At 39.6% G+C, this 15,280-nt stretch overlaps 1 protein-coding gene across 4 annotated transcripts in view; it reads right to left on the minus strand.

Annotated features, from left to right (window-relative positions):
- Positions 1–224: 224 nt before the first annotated feature.
- The window catches only part of NTRK3 (neurotrophic receptor tyrosine kinase 3), a 787,704-nt gene continuing 772,648 nt past the window's right edge, over positions 225–15,280 (minus strand). For all 4 annotated transcript variants that reach the window (XM_063925760.1, XM_063925757.1, XM_063925758.1 and 1 more), the window contains one exon: positions 225–3,248. In XM_063925760.1, coding sequence (XP_063781830.1) covers positions 3,063–3,248 — 186 coding nt within the window. In that variant the 3' untranslated portion in view covers positions 225–3,062. The remainder of the gene's footprint in view (positions 3,249–15,280) is intronic.

Consider the following 15,280-nt stretch of genomic DNA (forward strand, 5'->3'; position numbering starts at 1 on the left):
CATGTGCACTGCAGGGGGGGCAGGTATAACATGTGCAGAGAGAGTTAGATTTAGGTGAGGTGTGTTAAAACTAAAATCTAAATTGCTGTGTAAAAATAAAGCAGCCAGTATTTACTCTGCACAGAAACAAAATAACCCACCCAACTCTCTCTCTGCAAATGTTATATTTGCCACACCTGCACTGCACATGGTTTTGCCCAACTGCTAACAAATTTGCTGCTGCGATCAACTCTGAATTACCCCCTCAGTCTTATCATTTCAGGTGAGTCATAACCGAAAATCCAATGACAATACATATTCACATCAAATGAAAACATACTATATACATATGTGGACATACACACAAATCCATGATAGAGAGGAGCTAGAGGAAGTGGATATTTACATAAGTAGCACAATGTTCTCTTTCATATCAATTTTAACGGATTACAAACCAGACATAAAATATAAAAAGAGCTACAATGAAATAAGAAAAAAACTTTCAAACTAAGTGTAAAAGGTACAGTGCAGTTCTTCAAAAACTGCAGATTTAACAACACATATAAATGGAAGGAATAATATTCCAGATAAAGAAAATGTAACTGGTATTTGAAGGCCTATACTATTGTGTCTGCTTCTTTACCAGAATCCATGCTGAATTAGTTTACCTAGTTTGTTCTTTTGTAGAATTACACTGTAATTATGCAATCAATAAAATGTTTACAGAACCACCATTTGCCCCTTGTTTGGGAATCTTCACATTGGGGTCAAATGTTTCTTTTCCCACAGTACCTTAAGCTTGGATGTATTATCAGCTCTTTCTCTCTTATAACTGCTCAATTTTGTGAAGAAAGGATAACCGAAACCTTTCTTGACCTCTTCTTAATTACTTTCTTATTGTTGTCCCACAGATTCATGAGCTTATCGCCGCATATACACAATACACATGTTGAAGATGTCAGTTCCAATCCCTTATCACCAAACCCTTTATATCTTTCAGTTAGTCCATTATATTGTTAGGCCACTGCACATCCAACATGCCTGGTTTCTTGCACAATGTCTCATTTGGATGGTGTAAATAATTTAAAGACTGATCTTTTTTTCTCCAGCCTTTTGTACTCGTAGGAATTTTTGGCATCTGCGGTGATGTTTTACATTAGGACCAGATACCAGGTCATCTTTGGGTACTTTGGCCACACAAGGCAGAACATAGACATAATGACACTTTATAAACAAATATTCACACTTGTAGACTCTATTCTCTGTTTTTTCAATGACAACTTCTGTGTGTAACTCCAGTGTCCTCTCAATGCTGTGTACACAAGAGAAAGCATGAAATATCTTTTTTATATCCATATTGAAAGGAAAGTGGTATTGTTAATTTGACTCACATTTTGTTTCCATTTATTTTCAAGATCATTTCAAGTATTCCATAATAGTTCAACTATTGTATCCAACTTCCAATATGACTTACTCCATACCATACATTTCACCGCAACTGAAAAGGTAATGCTTTGCTCCACTTAATTTTTTCGGTATGGTAATGTGTGGTGACATTAATTTGTATCTTAATGGTGTGAGCAGCCTTTTCAATGTCATTCTGTTCTCCATTCTAGTCTCTGATTAAGTCAATGGATTAAATAAGATACATGTTTTGCAATGAAAATTACAGAAAAAAATCAAACAAAATAAAACAGGTCACAGTAATATAGCAATGACTGTGAATGCTATGAATCATGTCTCTTTTTACACTCAGCTATGTAAATGCTATGTTGTATTAGAGTAGCTCAAATAAATTGCTGACTTTTATTGTTATTTCTTTTCTATGGGGAAGTAATACTGAAAATGGTATAATGACATTAATATATCCCTCATTAAAATGTCCTCCTCTATGCTTACATAAATAATAATAAAGACATTTAATTTTTTTTTCTCTAGATAGTTTCATTTATGAAAATAAATCTGTCCTCATATTTCCAGGATACTTATATAATCATGAATTTATCACGATTGGGGAGTCACTGAAATTTGACTTCCCAAAGTACTGTAATTCAGACCTGAGACACACTACAATTAAACAAAGACATCCAAAACACAACAAGTAGGAAGGACACTAACAAAAACTATCCATCCCCTACTAGACATTTTCCTTAATGGTGTTTTTATATTTGCGTACTTGAGTAAAAGGTTTGTATTTTATTTGTAATACTGATTAAAGGTACTAGGTGCTCAAAATCACATTTTAAGATAAAATTACACTGTCTGTTGTATTCCCTTAATACTGGTCATATATCCAAATTTCTAAAAGAATGTAAAAAAGAAAAGAAAAAATAATAGTAATAAAAAATAATATTGAATTGACTTAAACAAAGATACTGTTTTACCCATAGGTATCAATTACTTTTCCAGAAATCCAGAAATCAGAAATCCTATACATATAGGAGTTAACAAATTATAAAAATTGTTCATAAATTTAGAAGTATTGTTGTAGGTAAATATACAGCTTCCACAAAAAATGGCTGAATTGCTCTTCCTTTTTCATCCCAGTTTGATGTTTGTAGCTGTGGTTTTATTTCATTTTTTAATATACATGTGGGTCATCAAACTTCTGTACCTGTCTCAGTGAGACAACGCATTTGGTTGCTGCAATCCACCATTGTGAAGTCAACAAAGGTTAAATGCTCCATTGACTATGGCGTCATCTTAAGGCTTGATGCCATTGTGGAGTGTCAGAACAGGATTGTCTTTATGCACGTAGTTGAGTACTGAGTTTTGCACACTGGTAGAACAGGAGCAAAAAGAACTACCACATTTCTGGTGGTATGTTAAGTTCCCAAATTTATAAATTGTATTCTTTGCTAAATCTGTAACAGCAGAGTCTTCCTCATTGGTTGTATTGTGGAAGAAGCAGAAACGTTATTCTGCTGCTATAGGTTTCCTTCTGTGTTGTTATATGTTGCAGGCACTTAAGTTTTTTTTTATTGATTTTTTTATTTTTTCCATATGAAGACGTTTTCTGGAAAAAAGCAGGAGAAGGGAAGTAGAGGGTAAGTAGGGTAAGAACAATTTATAAATGGTCTCCATTAGCCAAGGATGTCCAAATAAATTGGTGAAGCCTTTCCTAGGGCTTGAAGAATTTTGTAGATTTCTTTGATGTTTAATCTCAGCTGAGGCTCTCTTTGCCAGCATCCCAGCATAATGTCATAGACTTCTTTTGGAGCCACTCTTGGTCTTTCCAAGACACGTCCTTGTGTGATGCACTCAATAACCTGAGTAAGAGAAAAAGATGGATGAAAAAGATAAATTAAACAGATTAAACAAAAATTATAATAAAAAAATTATTACCATTATTAAACAGGCAATTCCTAACAACAGATACAATCTAAAAATACATAAATATTTGTACATTTTAACCACTATTAGTGGTTACATCTAAAAATACTGTAATACCATATATAGTATGGTCCCTGGTGAAGTGCTTAACAGAGTAAAAAAAATACTCTAAACACTCTAAAGTGACATAAATGGCACTAAGGATAGTTAAATTAATGTATTAAAAAGCTAGAAATGTGGTATTTTAAAATAAAGAATTACAATACTAATAAATAAAAGCAATGGTCCCAACAAAATGGAATTTGAAGTAATGTTTTAATTCTTTCTATTATATACCTTTGCAATCAGGCTTACATAACCACAAAAAGTAGGCAAAGATTGTTTTTTCATGGGCTGGTCCCAAAACTGGAATGTGGGCTTACACGTATCTGTGCAACAGTCAGACCAATACTGTATGTACATTTGTGCAAAATTAAGAACAATGTATGGCTGCATTTTCCTTAATTACTTTTACTCTGTTAAAATGGTTCTTTCATTCCATCTTACTATTTTAGGCCTTTACTTATTATTAAAATGTGTGCATTGAATCTTAAAATTCTAATTTCTATGCTATTTAGAACATCCCTACAGATCTCAAGAAAGATTATACAACTTCCTAATAGAACAGGAGGTCTCTATGTGCCCAATATCCAAAAATTCTATAATGCTGATAAGATAGTACAAATCACCCAGGCATATCCTTCCTTCTCTCAAGCTATTTGAGTTCCATTAGCAAATGATACAATGTATTATATTCAATTTCTGTGCCCTCCGTTATGCAGAGTGCTGCTCTCTTTCTTCCTTTTATTAAATATTTTGGCTGGCACCATACTGTAACTTGCATTGCTTCTCTCTGTCTTTCAGCTTTACTCAAGTTGCTACTCAAGTCCTTATGCCTTTCCTCACTCACTTTACTTGTCAATCATAATTTTCAATTTTGTCAGGCCTCAGATAAAGCAGGGTCCTACAAAAGGTAACTTTAATAAGCTATCTTCAAAACAATTTATTGCAATTAGCCACCCAAAATAAACATTTTAATTTAATATAAATCTTAATTTGTTTAAAAACATCTGCTCTATGGACTAAATATGGTACAATTTTATTAGACATTTTAGTTGCTACTTTAAAAAATAAACTATTATTTTTCTTAAATAATCCTGCTGCCTAGAATAAAACCTACCATGTCATCTAGCATGCTTGCTGTGCACATACACTTTAAAACTCCTGTTCAGAAATTTTATCTGAAATCTCATATCAAATTTTGGCATAGCATTTTCCATTTCTTTCTGGCAGAGTTTAGCCTTACTGTGAGCATTCCCACAGGAATTCTCCTAATATTTTTAATTATTTCTTACTGTACCTCATTCAAATCACAGGATACAGTATATTGACAGTGCCATTGTCAGAGCGGATTCAGTATGATATCCCAGCTGTCAGGATCCTGGCGGTCAGAAAACAGACTCCAGGATCCTGACAGCCAGAATACCGGTGGGAAACCTTGCTCCAGGCCTGGTGGGAAACCTTGTGTCACCATTGGGTTATGTTCCCCCTCAGGTGGTGGCGTGGACCACCACTCGAGTGGGGTTTCCAGGCCCGCTGGTATTTCACCAGATGTCGAGATTCCAGTGTCAGTACCCTGACCGCTGGGCTCCCGGCAGCCGGCAACTTGAATGCCTCCCATCAGAGCCTTATTAATACATAATATACAAACTTTTCTCATTCAGAATTTAAAACTATAATGTGGAATGGATATTCTGTGAAGTTATGAAGCTAAAGCATAATCCGAAGATTGTATTATACCCCATCATCTTTCTCTGTTCATTTTAAGAATCAAGAACAAAATTACCAACATTATGAATCAGTCTCTATATACTTGCAGATACGAATGCAGTTAATGAGACTTCTTTAAACAACCTTTGCTACAAGCCACCATCATCATCATCATCATCATCATCATAATAATAAGATAAGCTGTTAATAATACTGCTCTCTGCTTTACTGTGTATGCACCACTGTTAAATTTTTGAAAAATGTTTATACTCAAAAACAATTCAATGTTTTTTGTTTAACAAAACAATAGTTTTCATTTTTAGGAGGACAAACAGAAATACTGTACAGGATGGAGTACAAAAGGAGAGATTGAAGAATGTAGAAGCAATAAAGTCCCATGTGAGGACATCCATTATGAAAGGTTTAGTAAAATAAAGATATCTATATAATTAAAGAGGAAAGGAAAAGAAGAAATAAGAAAAAGAAGGAGATGGGTTTAAAGATGGGAAACTAAAGTATGCCCATAAAATTACAAAATAATAATTATCAGTTATTTTTATAGTGGACACATATACTACAGCGATTAACAGAGAATATTTCACCATTCACATCACTGTCTAGTCAAGTGGAGCTTACATCAATATTCCCTACCATATGTTGTACACATATATACATACTAGGGTACATACTAGGGTTCATTTTTGTCAGGAGTCAATTAACATAAATGTATTGTTTTGGAGTGTGAGAGAAAATCTGGACTAAGCCATACAAGCACAAGGAGAATATGCAAACTCAACATAGTTAGAGACTAGGTGGGAATTGAACCCAAGACACAACAGCTGTGAGGCAATAATGCAAACCATTACATGAACACACATACACTGTACATTACACCAGCAAATTAAATAGGACTTAAATTAAATTGGGTTGGAGAATGAGTGTGTATTAAGAATAAAGTTGGACTGGCTGGTCACCGAAGAACAATTATAAAGTGGCATAAATATATAAAAGGCCAGGGAGGCCAGCAGGAGGAGAAGCCCAGGGCTGAACTGTACTTCATAACTGGTGACAGATTACAGTCAGAAAATTTAAGACTTTATGCATAGCCTCTTCTTGAGCAAAAGGCAGGGAGTCTAAAAGGAGTTGGCACTTTTCATGAAAATGAAAACCTCTCTTTTCAATAGGAATGCAATAGAAAAATGCACATACTGTACATCTGATTCAAAATGTATTAGGGCCAGCAAAGTAAAGAGTAGAGCTAAGGGGTTCTGACACTTAATGGAGTATAACCATGTGGGTTGCCAATTTGCTGAGGGCATAGTATCGGTATTGAAGATGTAAGAAAAACTGAAGATTATGTACATTTAATTTATTTATGGTATAAATTGATTTGGAGACCAATATGTGAAAAATAAGGGTTGCTACATAGATGTAATATTTTGTGGAATTAGAGCTCTTGCCAAGCCTCCTATTCATCCATACCACACTGTATGAGTACCTGTCAAAAGAACATTATAATTAGGAAATGGGGGAGATGCATCTGAGAGGTACATGGGAGTGCAACCAGTGAACACGGGCAGGGTTGGACTGGCCCAAATGGGAAACCCCTGGTGGGTCCCAATGCCTAGCACCCCACATCCTACTCTAGGGATCAAGTTCCAGATGCGCAGTTGAGTTATACATATGTTACCATTATACTGCAAAGGACAGTGGTGTATTTTCTACAATGCATTCCTGTTATTAACCTGGCACATTATCATGCATGAACTTGCAGTATTTACTATATACATTTATAAAGAGGCCCAAACCAATCACTCTCTAATGGTTAGCCAATTCTTAGGAATTTGTGGCCACATGCGTAAGCATGGGCCTCTACCACTGAATTTCCCCAGGTAGGCCCTTTATATCCCAGTCCAACACTGGACACATGGCAAAAAAAACACCTTTTTGGAATGCTTGTTCATGAAGTGAAGTAGCCAGAGTGATATATACGGTGACTGAATGCAGCAGTATAAGAAAAGGACAGTATGTCTGGCAGACCTAAGCCCCCTTATAGAGGGATATTGAAACAAATACAGTAAACATGTCAACAGCAAAAATTGACAAGATCTGTGCTCCAACCTGTTACTATAAAGTGCTACAACCAATGGCTATAAAGGCTACTGTTAACAACGGGGGACACAGTGGGCATCCCTGTTGGGTGCCCCTCAGGATATAGAAAGGGTCAGATACAAAGACATTGGCCACAATATGGGAAGGAGTGTTAACATATTAAATTATGAAGAGCTCAATAAACTCTATTAAGGGCTTAAAAAAGGTGACTGCAGACAACAAGGTCAAATTACATTTTTGTATCCAGGGAGAAAAACAGATTTAAATTATCACCAATGAGGTCATCTAGAGACTGCAAGGCAAACTTTGAGACATTATTATTTTTATAAATAACTTTTAACCAACGGTGGCTTCAGAAGTGGGTCTGCAGTGCAGTTCAAAAGTCAAATTGGGAAGCCACAGTAACTTCCAGTGATTCCCGGCCGGCAATGTTTGGCAGTGTTTTGGGTGGCAGTAAGTGTGGCTCCCCTAATTGATTTTTGGATTGCACTGCAGACCCACCTTGGCAACTGGCACTGCTTATAATTTACCTTTTGCAATTAAATAAGGTTGTATGAGACCTGATTGAGGTGTTACTATGCAGTTTGGAGAGAACTTGTATAATGGCATAATTGAAACAAAGAAGCAGCATTTGTTCTGAGACTATAGTATTATGGAACTTGGTCAAATGATCTGTATGTGGGGCTGGAGCAATTTAAATAATTTGCCCAGCAGCCTGTCAGGGCTTGGGAACATAAGGGGTTGAATCACAGCTGTGACTACCTGAAGAAAAAATTGTTGCAAGAAGATAAGATGAGTTTCAGAGAATGGTGAGTGTTGGATTCTATCCCCAAAAGCTGATTTTTCAGTCCTGTCAATCAAATCCTAACTGCAGAGATTCTCATAGAATATCTTGTAAAGCTGAAAGGATGTCCATTTTCCTAAGCATTTAACTCAAGGAACTTCAAGAAAAAAAGAAGGAACTGAAATAATGCATCAACTCCAATACAGGGAAGAGTATAATTGGTAGACTGGCCCAACAGCAGAAACAGGGAACATAAAACAATAACAGCATAGAGAATTCTAATACAAAGGAGGTGGAAATTGGTAAAAGGAGCAGGAAGGAAAGGGAAAACATTTAGGGATAGTCATAGAGACCATTCAAAGAGCTGGATAACAGGTTCAAAAGTAGAGGTAAAGACAAAAAAGGGTACTGAAACAAAAGATTACCAACATTAATCAGGTCAGTGAAAGAACCATCATGGAAACAGTAATGAAGACAAGATATTGCCAGACTCTAGGATCTCAAGCTTATCATACCCCATCACATTATGACATGTAGACCATTAATATAACAATAAACCTCCCAGAGTCCCAGTACCCAAGACAGAAATATCAAGAAAAAATGGGGAAACCTTCATATGGGTGCAGCAGTTTTAAAAATGAAGTGACAGATTATACAAACAGATTCTGTACAAACAAAATATGAAAAAACTAAAAGGAAAATGGTAAGTAGAAGATGAGATCAATACTATCCCTTAAAGCAAAGGATATCTGTCAGACAATCTTTAGGCAGAAAAAAAGGATCTTGTAAATAGTTCAGGGCATAGTAGAAATAAAATAAACTAGTACAGTACATTTCAAGGTTTTAGAGAAGCATGTTATATGATTTCTGTATTTAATACCAGCGGTTGGGATTGCCGGTGGTCATATTACCGACCCTTGCATCCCTACAATGAAAATCCCGACTGCAGATGGGGTAAATATTTCCACCCTCCCCTACTCTACCTAACCCCCCATGGGTGGCGGGTATGGCTAACGCTTTGGGGTTATGGAATATGGCTAACCCTCGGAGGTTAGTGCCTAACCGTAACCCTTTCCCAAGCCCTAATCCTAACCCACACCCCAATAGTCACCTTTGTGATGTTGGTGTTCCAGTACCGGTCTCTTGAGTGGTGTTGGGATTCCGGAGCCGGTCACATGACTGCCGGCATCCTGTCCGCCAGGATGCTGAACACATCCCAGTTATACTAGAATACAGGACTTGGAAGCATAGACCATTTACATTGGAATGCTTCCATAAGAATCAGTCCTGAAATCAGTATTTTCATTAACACTGAGAAAGAGGACCTAGCAGTATAATGCACCTGCACAAGTCTATGACGAGTGATGTGATGGAAGGAGTCCCAAGCTGGCAGATATCTTTTGGGAATGGTGGCCTCTGATGTCATTGTCTGCCTGGCAGACACTGTAACTCAGTGTAAAACACACAGGATGGGGAGAGGAGAGATCCAAGACACCTCAGAATACTCAGCCGCTATAATGCAATGCAAGAGATAAGCACAGATACCACAAATAAAAAAGTGGAGAAGGCCTCAAAGTTAAATGGCACATACTGTAGGACTACCATTGATGGTTGGATATCAAGCAATTGTCCCTCCTCACAGTAAGGGTTCACATGAACGTTAGTAGGGCCTGTGAGATATTTCTAATTATCTGTCACTATAATTTGATCCTAAGACATATCTCCATAACTCAATGTTTAAACAAAATACATTGAAGGGTTGAATAAAATTAATACAATTCAAAATTAAGCATACAATGTAAATAAATGTGCTATACCCAAGCCACTTCCAATGGCTTTATATAATAAATTCAATCATATTTTAATAAAATATATATGGAGAGGCGCAAAACCAATAATTGCAAAGAGTACCCTAGTTAGATCTAAGTTGATGGGTGGAGTGGCATTTCCAGACTTGGAAAAATATCACTCTTCCTGTCTCTGGAGTCAGGCAAGGGTTGGTTTGACCAGATGTCTCCAAAACTTTGGGATATGATAGAAAGGGAAGGTGTTCACCCTTTTGTCCTTTCAGACTTATTCTTGCTGCCGTCCACTGTCACACATAATAGGATTGAAGAGTATATGGCAGTCAAGACTACAGTGATGGTTGGTTTCGTGGGACGAAGAGATTGTTCTGCTGTCTCCTATTTTGTTGTTAAATTCATTATCAGCAATCATTCTGAATTTATTATTAGATAACTGGGTTAATTGTGGTATAAAACACATTGGAGATTTATTCTTGGGTGATGATTTGGCATTCTTCTCCTACCTTCAAGGTTCGGAAGTGAGATTTCTTTAAATAGCTACAATTAAGACGCTGGCTGCATTCATTTTTCCCCTTACCCACTAAAAAACCTAAGGTTTCCCTGATTATTAAGACAAAACTGTGCGTGAGGAGGAATTTCGTGGTGGTACCAGTATCTAATTTATGTTGGTAACAAAGGCAAACTTAACTCCGAGACTATGTTAGAAAGAGACAGGCCTTTTCAGGAAGATGAGTGGGACATTATTTTTCATATTTGTTTCAAACTTTCCAGATGTATTAATCATTTTGAATTGTTCTTAAAACAGATACATAGGGCATACCTCACTCCCGAGCGTCTAGATAAAATTTTACCATCCATTTTTAAACTATGCTGGAGGAACTGTGGGGGGTGTAAGTGACATTTTTCATATTTTCTGGTCTTGCTCTCATCTGCAGACAGTTTGGAACGAAGTGTTCGACATGATTAGTATGGTTATTGGAGGGACTATGCATGCTGATCCTGCTATTGCATTATTTCACCTCTATATGGGACAGCATTCCCCAGGCAAAAGATACATTTTAGGTCATATTTTAATTGCCAATGAGGCCTCTATAGCTCAAGTACAGTATGGTGATCGACCTTGATTCCAAAGATTGAGACTATTAGAAATTAAATACAAAAGCATTACTTATTTAAAAATGCAGATTTTTAATACGTCTCCTCGTCAACCTCCTTACATATGAAGAGGCTGGTGTGGAATACTTACAGGGAAAAGATGGGCCAGTCTACGATCTATAGCAGTCTGATAACTATTAGTGTATTAGACTCTCCACAGTCGGATTAGTAATAAATTAGACACATTATTTTACCTTAAAGTTCTGTAATGCAATTATGTGAATTTGACTTGATGTAAATGTAAATTGTGTCTATTTGAAACAGATTTCCAGGCTCCCCTAATGTCTTTCCCCTCTCTTCTTTTTTGTACCCCTATTTCTTTTTTTGAAAATCTCAATAAAAAAGCAATGAAAATAAATGAAAAGAAATAAAATTCAGTTACATTCAATTTTTATGTTTACACAATCTTATGTGAGTGCTTCTGTCACTTTAATTCAGTTAGGTGCTTTGCACTATCATTGTCCTTGATAATAGTGAATGCATTTTGTTCAGTTGCTTTTTTCCCACATTTTGAACAATTAATGGAACCAACTGTTCTGTGTTTAAAAGTCAGCTTCTGCTTGCTTATAACAAAAAGCTCAGCTCTAACTGCTTATGTGTAGATGATGCTGTTCACTGGTCAAGAAGTATGCCATAGATGTAATCAAAGAAGACATCGCACTTGTTTGTTCTTTGGTCTGTAAACTAAGGCTGTCGGTTGACTGTGCTGACAGAACTAATTTAATGTTTAGATGATCTGGAAATACATTAATTTCCCATGTGTAAAAATATGCAGCTTACTCTGTAAGCAAATACTTTCTCACTCTCTCTGAGTCTCTCACATCTTCTATCTATCTATCTATCTATCTATCTATCTATCTATCTATCTATCTATCTATCTATCTATCTATCATTTAGGTTATAATAAGCAGCGCTAGCTCCAGGCATGTTCGAATAGAGCGGCCGTGCGGGGCACCACCCTTAATGGGCAGCGCACGCTGGCGCCGCCATATTCGTGCCTGGAGCCAGCCTGCAGCGCTACCCAGCCTAAACTCTTGTGTGCATAGCGCGCTGTGCGGCGCCGGCGTCTGTTGTCAGACGCCGGCGCCGCGTAGCGCGCACACAGGAGTTTTGGAAGAGTCCGCCCGCGCCCTCAGCAGCACTCCCCCTCCCAGCACCGCAGGTATTGTGGGGGCATTTATGGATCAGGCACTGTGTGGGGGTATTTATGTATTGGGCAGGGCACTGTGGGTCATATCTGCAATATGGGGGCATTTATGTATCTGGCACCATGGGGGTATATCTGCACTCTGGGGGCATTTTTGTATCTGGCACTATGGGTGCATTTATGTATCTGGCACTGTGGGGGCATTTATGTATCTGGCACTGTGGGGGCATATCCGGCACTGGGGCATTTACGTATCTGGCACTGGGGGCATTTATGTATCTGGCACTGTGGGGAAATATCTGGCACTGGGGGCATTTATGTATCTGGCACTGGGGGCATTTATGTATCTTCACTGTGGGGGTATATCTGACTTTGGGGGCATTTATGTATCTGCACTGTGGGGGCATTTATGTATCTGGCACTGTGGGGGCATATCTGCACTGTGGGGGCATATATGTATCTGGCACTGTGGGGGCATTTATGTATCTGGCACTGTGGGGGCATATCTGCCACTGGGGGCATTTATGTATCTGCCACTGTGGGGGCATTTATGTATCTGGCACTGTGGGGGCATATCTGGCACTGGGGGCATTTATGTATCTAGCACTGTGGGGGCATTTATGTATCTGGCACTAGGGCATTTATGTATCTGGCACTGTGGGGGCATATCTGGCACTGGGGGCATTTATGTATCTGGCACTGGGGACATTTATGTATCTGGCACTGTGAGAGCATATCTGCACTGCCGGGTCATTTATGTATCTGGCACTGTGGGGGCATATCTGCACTGTGGGGGCATTTATGTATCTAACACTGTGGGGGCATTTATGTATCTGGCCAGTGGCGTAAGTTCGTCCTAGACGCCCGGAGGCAATATAAATACAGGTGCCCCCCTATATAGAGGTAAAAAAATAAAATTATATATATATATATATATATATATATATACACACACCACACCAATATTGATCCTGCAGGCTATATATATATATATATTTATATATATATCCTGCCATTCTTTGCAAGCATAATGGCGTATGCATGAAGAAATTTCCAAAGGACAGCTCTTGCGGTGAGAGCTATTCTTTGCCATGATACAGTAGAACTTCCCGGTGTATGATCCGGAGTCCTATCTGTGCATGCGTGGGCTGATGCGCCCCACTGGGGGGTGCTGGGAGGGGTCCAATGGGAAATGTGATAGAAGCCCATCTAAAGATGGTGTTGCCCACCGCATCCAAGCCCTGGGGTCTAGGCTTGGTGGATAAGTAGTAAGCCGCCAAACCTCTGAAAACTGCATTTTTGGAGGTTTGGCTGCATTTTTAACCTTGTGCTAATGATACATCCCAGCAGACCAGTGCCAGTTTAGGGTCCACATGGGCCTGGAGCTGAAAGTGAGTCTATTATGTGATCGATACTGCGGGAGGGGAGGCAATCATTTTGCTGGCTGTCGGGATTCCTAGCGGTCAGGATACCGACACCAGAATACCGTCTCACAGGTCTTATTCCCATTCGTGGGTGTCCACAACACCAATAGAGTGGGATGGGAACCACCGAGACCACTGCGTTGCGAGCGCAACAAGCAAGGGCCTTCATTGCGCACGCCCCCTGCCAGCATTCTGACGGACGGGATGCTGCTGTCAGGATGCTGACAGACGGCATCCCGTCTGTCGGTAAAACATATGTATTCCCTGCGGGAGGACAATTAATTGTGGGAGGAAGATGGGGAGGGATGGTCGCGGGCGGGCAGAAGGACTTGGCAAATGGGGGGGGGGGACCAAATGGAGTAACAGAGGTCTGGAGGACGGGATGAGGCAGAATGGGGGTCATTGTATATATGACAAAAATGCAGATTCATTAAACGGGCATTGAAACGTTGCACTACTTCAATTGGTGTCAGTGTGCAAATCATTGGAGTGCCGCACCACCTCTATTTTGCTAAACTACTTTGCTGTGAGGGCACCCAATGTATTAGTCTATTATGTGGCTGTGCCAGACCCCTACCTCTATCTATATATACAAACATACATACAGTATACTGGCAGTGCACTTATACAGGGAGAAAGGGAGCATAGATGGATACCTTGTGTAGTGAAAGAAGGCTCTTCTCTCCTCCCCAATTACCGGAGGCAGAGCGCAATTAGGAAGTGGAATCCAAGGCAAGCGTGGTACCAGCTCTTAAACTGTGGGGGCATTTATGTATCTGGCACTGTGGGGAAATATCTGGCACTGGGGACATTTATGTATCTGGCACTGTGGGGGCATTTATGTATCTGGCACTAGGGCATTTATGTATCTGGCACTGTGGGGGCATATCTGGCACTGGGGGGCATTTATGTATCTGGCACTGGGGACATTTATGTATCTGGCACTGTGGGGGCATATCTGCACTGTGGGGGCATTTATGTATCTGGCACTGTTGGGGCATATCTGGACTGTGGGGGCATTTATGTTTCTGGCACTGTGGAGGCATTTATGTATCTGGCACTGTGGGGGCATTTATGTATCTGGCACTGTGGGGGCATATCTGGCACTGTGGGCACTTATGTATCTGGCACTGTGGCCATTTATGTTGCTGGCACTGCTGGGGGGCATGTCATGTGTTGCTTGCACTGCTGGGGGGCATGTCATGTGTAGCTGGCACTGTTGGGGGCATGTCATGTGTAGCTGGCACGGCTGGGGAGCATATCATGTAGTGTTCCCGCTAGGCGTCTGTGGCTAGGCAATGTGTCTCAGTGCTCTACCTGGTGCAATGTGTCTCAGTGCTCTACCTGGTGCAATGTGTCTCAGTGCTCTACCTGGTGCAATGTGTCTCAGTGCTTTACATGGTGCAATGTGTCTCAGTGCTCTGCCTGGTGCAATGTGTCTCAGTGCTCTACCTGGTGCAATGTGTCTCAGTGCTCTGCCTGGTGCAATGTGTCTCAGTGCTCTACCTGGTGCAATGTGTCTCAGTGCTCTACCTGGTGCAATATGTCTCAGTGCTCTGCCTGGCGCAAAGTGTCTAATATGCTCTGCCTGGCGCAAAGTGTCTAACGTGCTCTGCCTGGCTCAAAGTGTCTAACGTGCTCTGCCTGGCGCAAAGTGTATAAGTGCTCTCCCCGTCGCAGTGTGTCTAGGAGGTTCTACCTGGTGCAGTGTGTATTAGCTGCACTACTGTGT

This window comes from Pseudophryne corroboree, chromosome 6, assembly GCF_028390025.1.
Source record: "Pseudophryne corroboree isolate aPseCor3 chromosome 6, aPseCor3.hap2, whole genome shotgun sequence".
In the NCBI taxonomy this organism is placed as follows: domain Eukaryota; kingdom Metazoa; phylum Chordata; class Amphibia; order Anura; family Myobatrachidae; genus Pseudophryne; species Pseudophryne corroboree.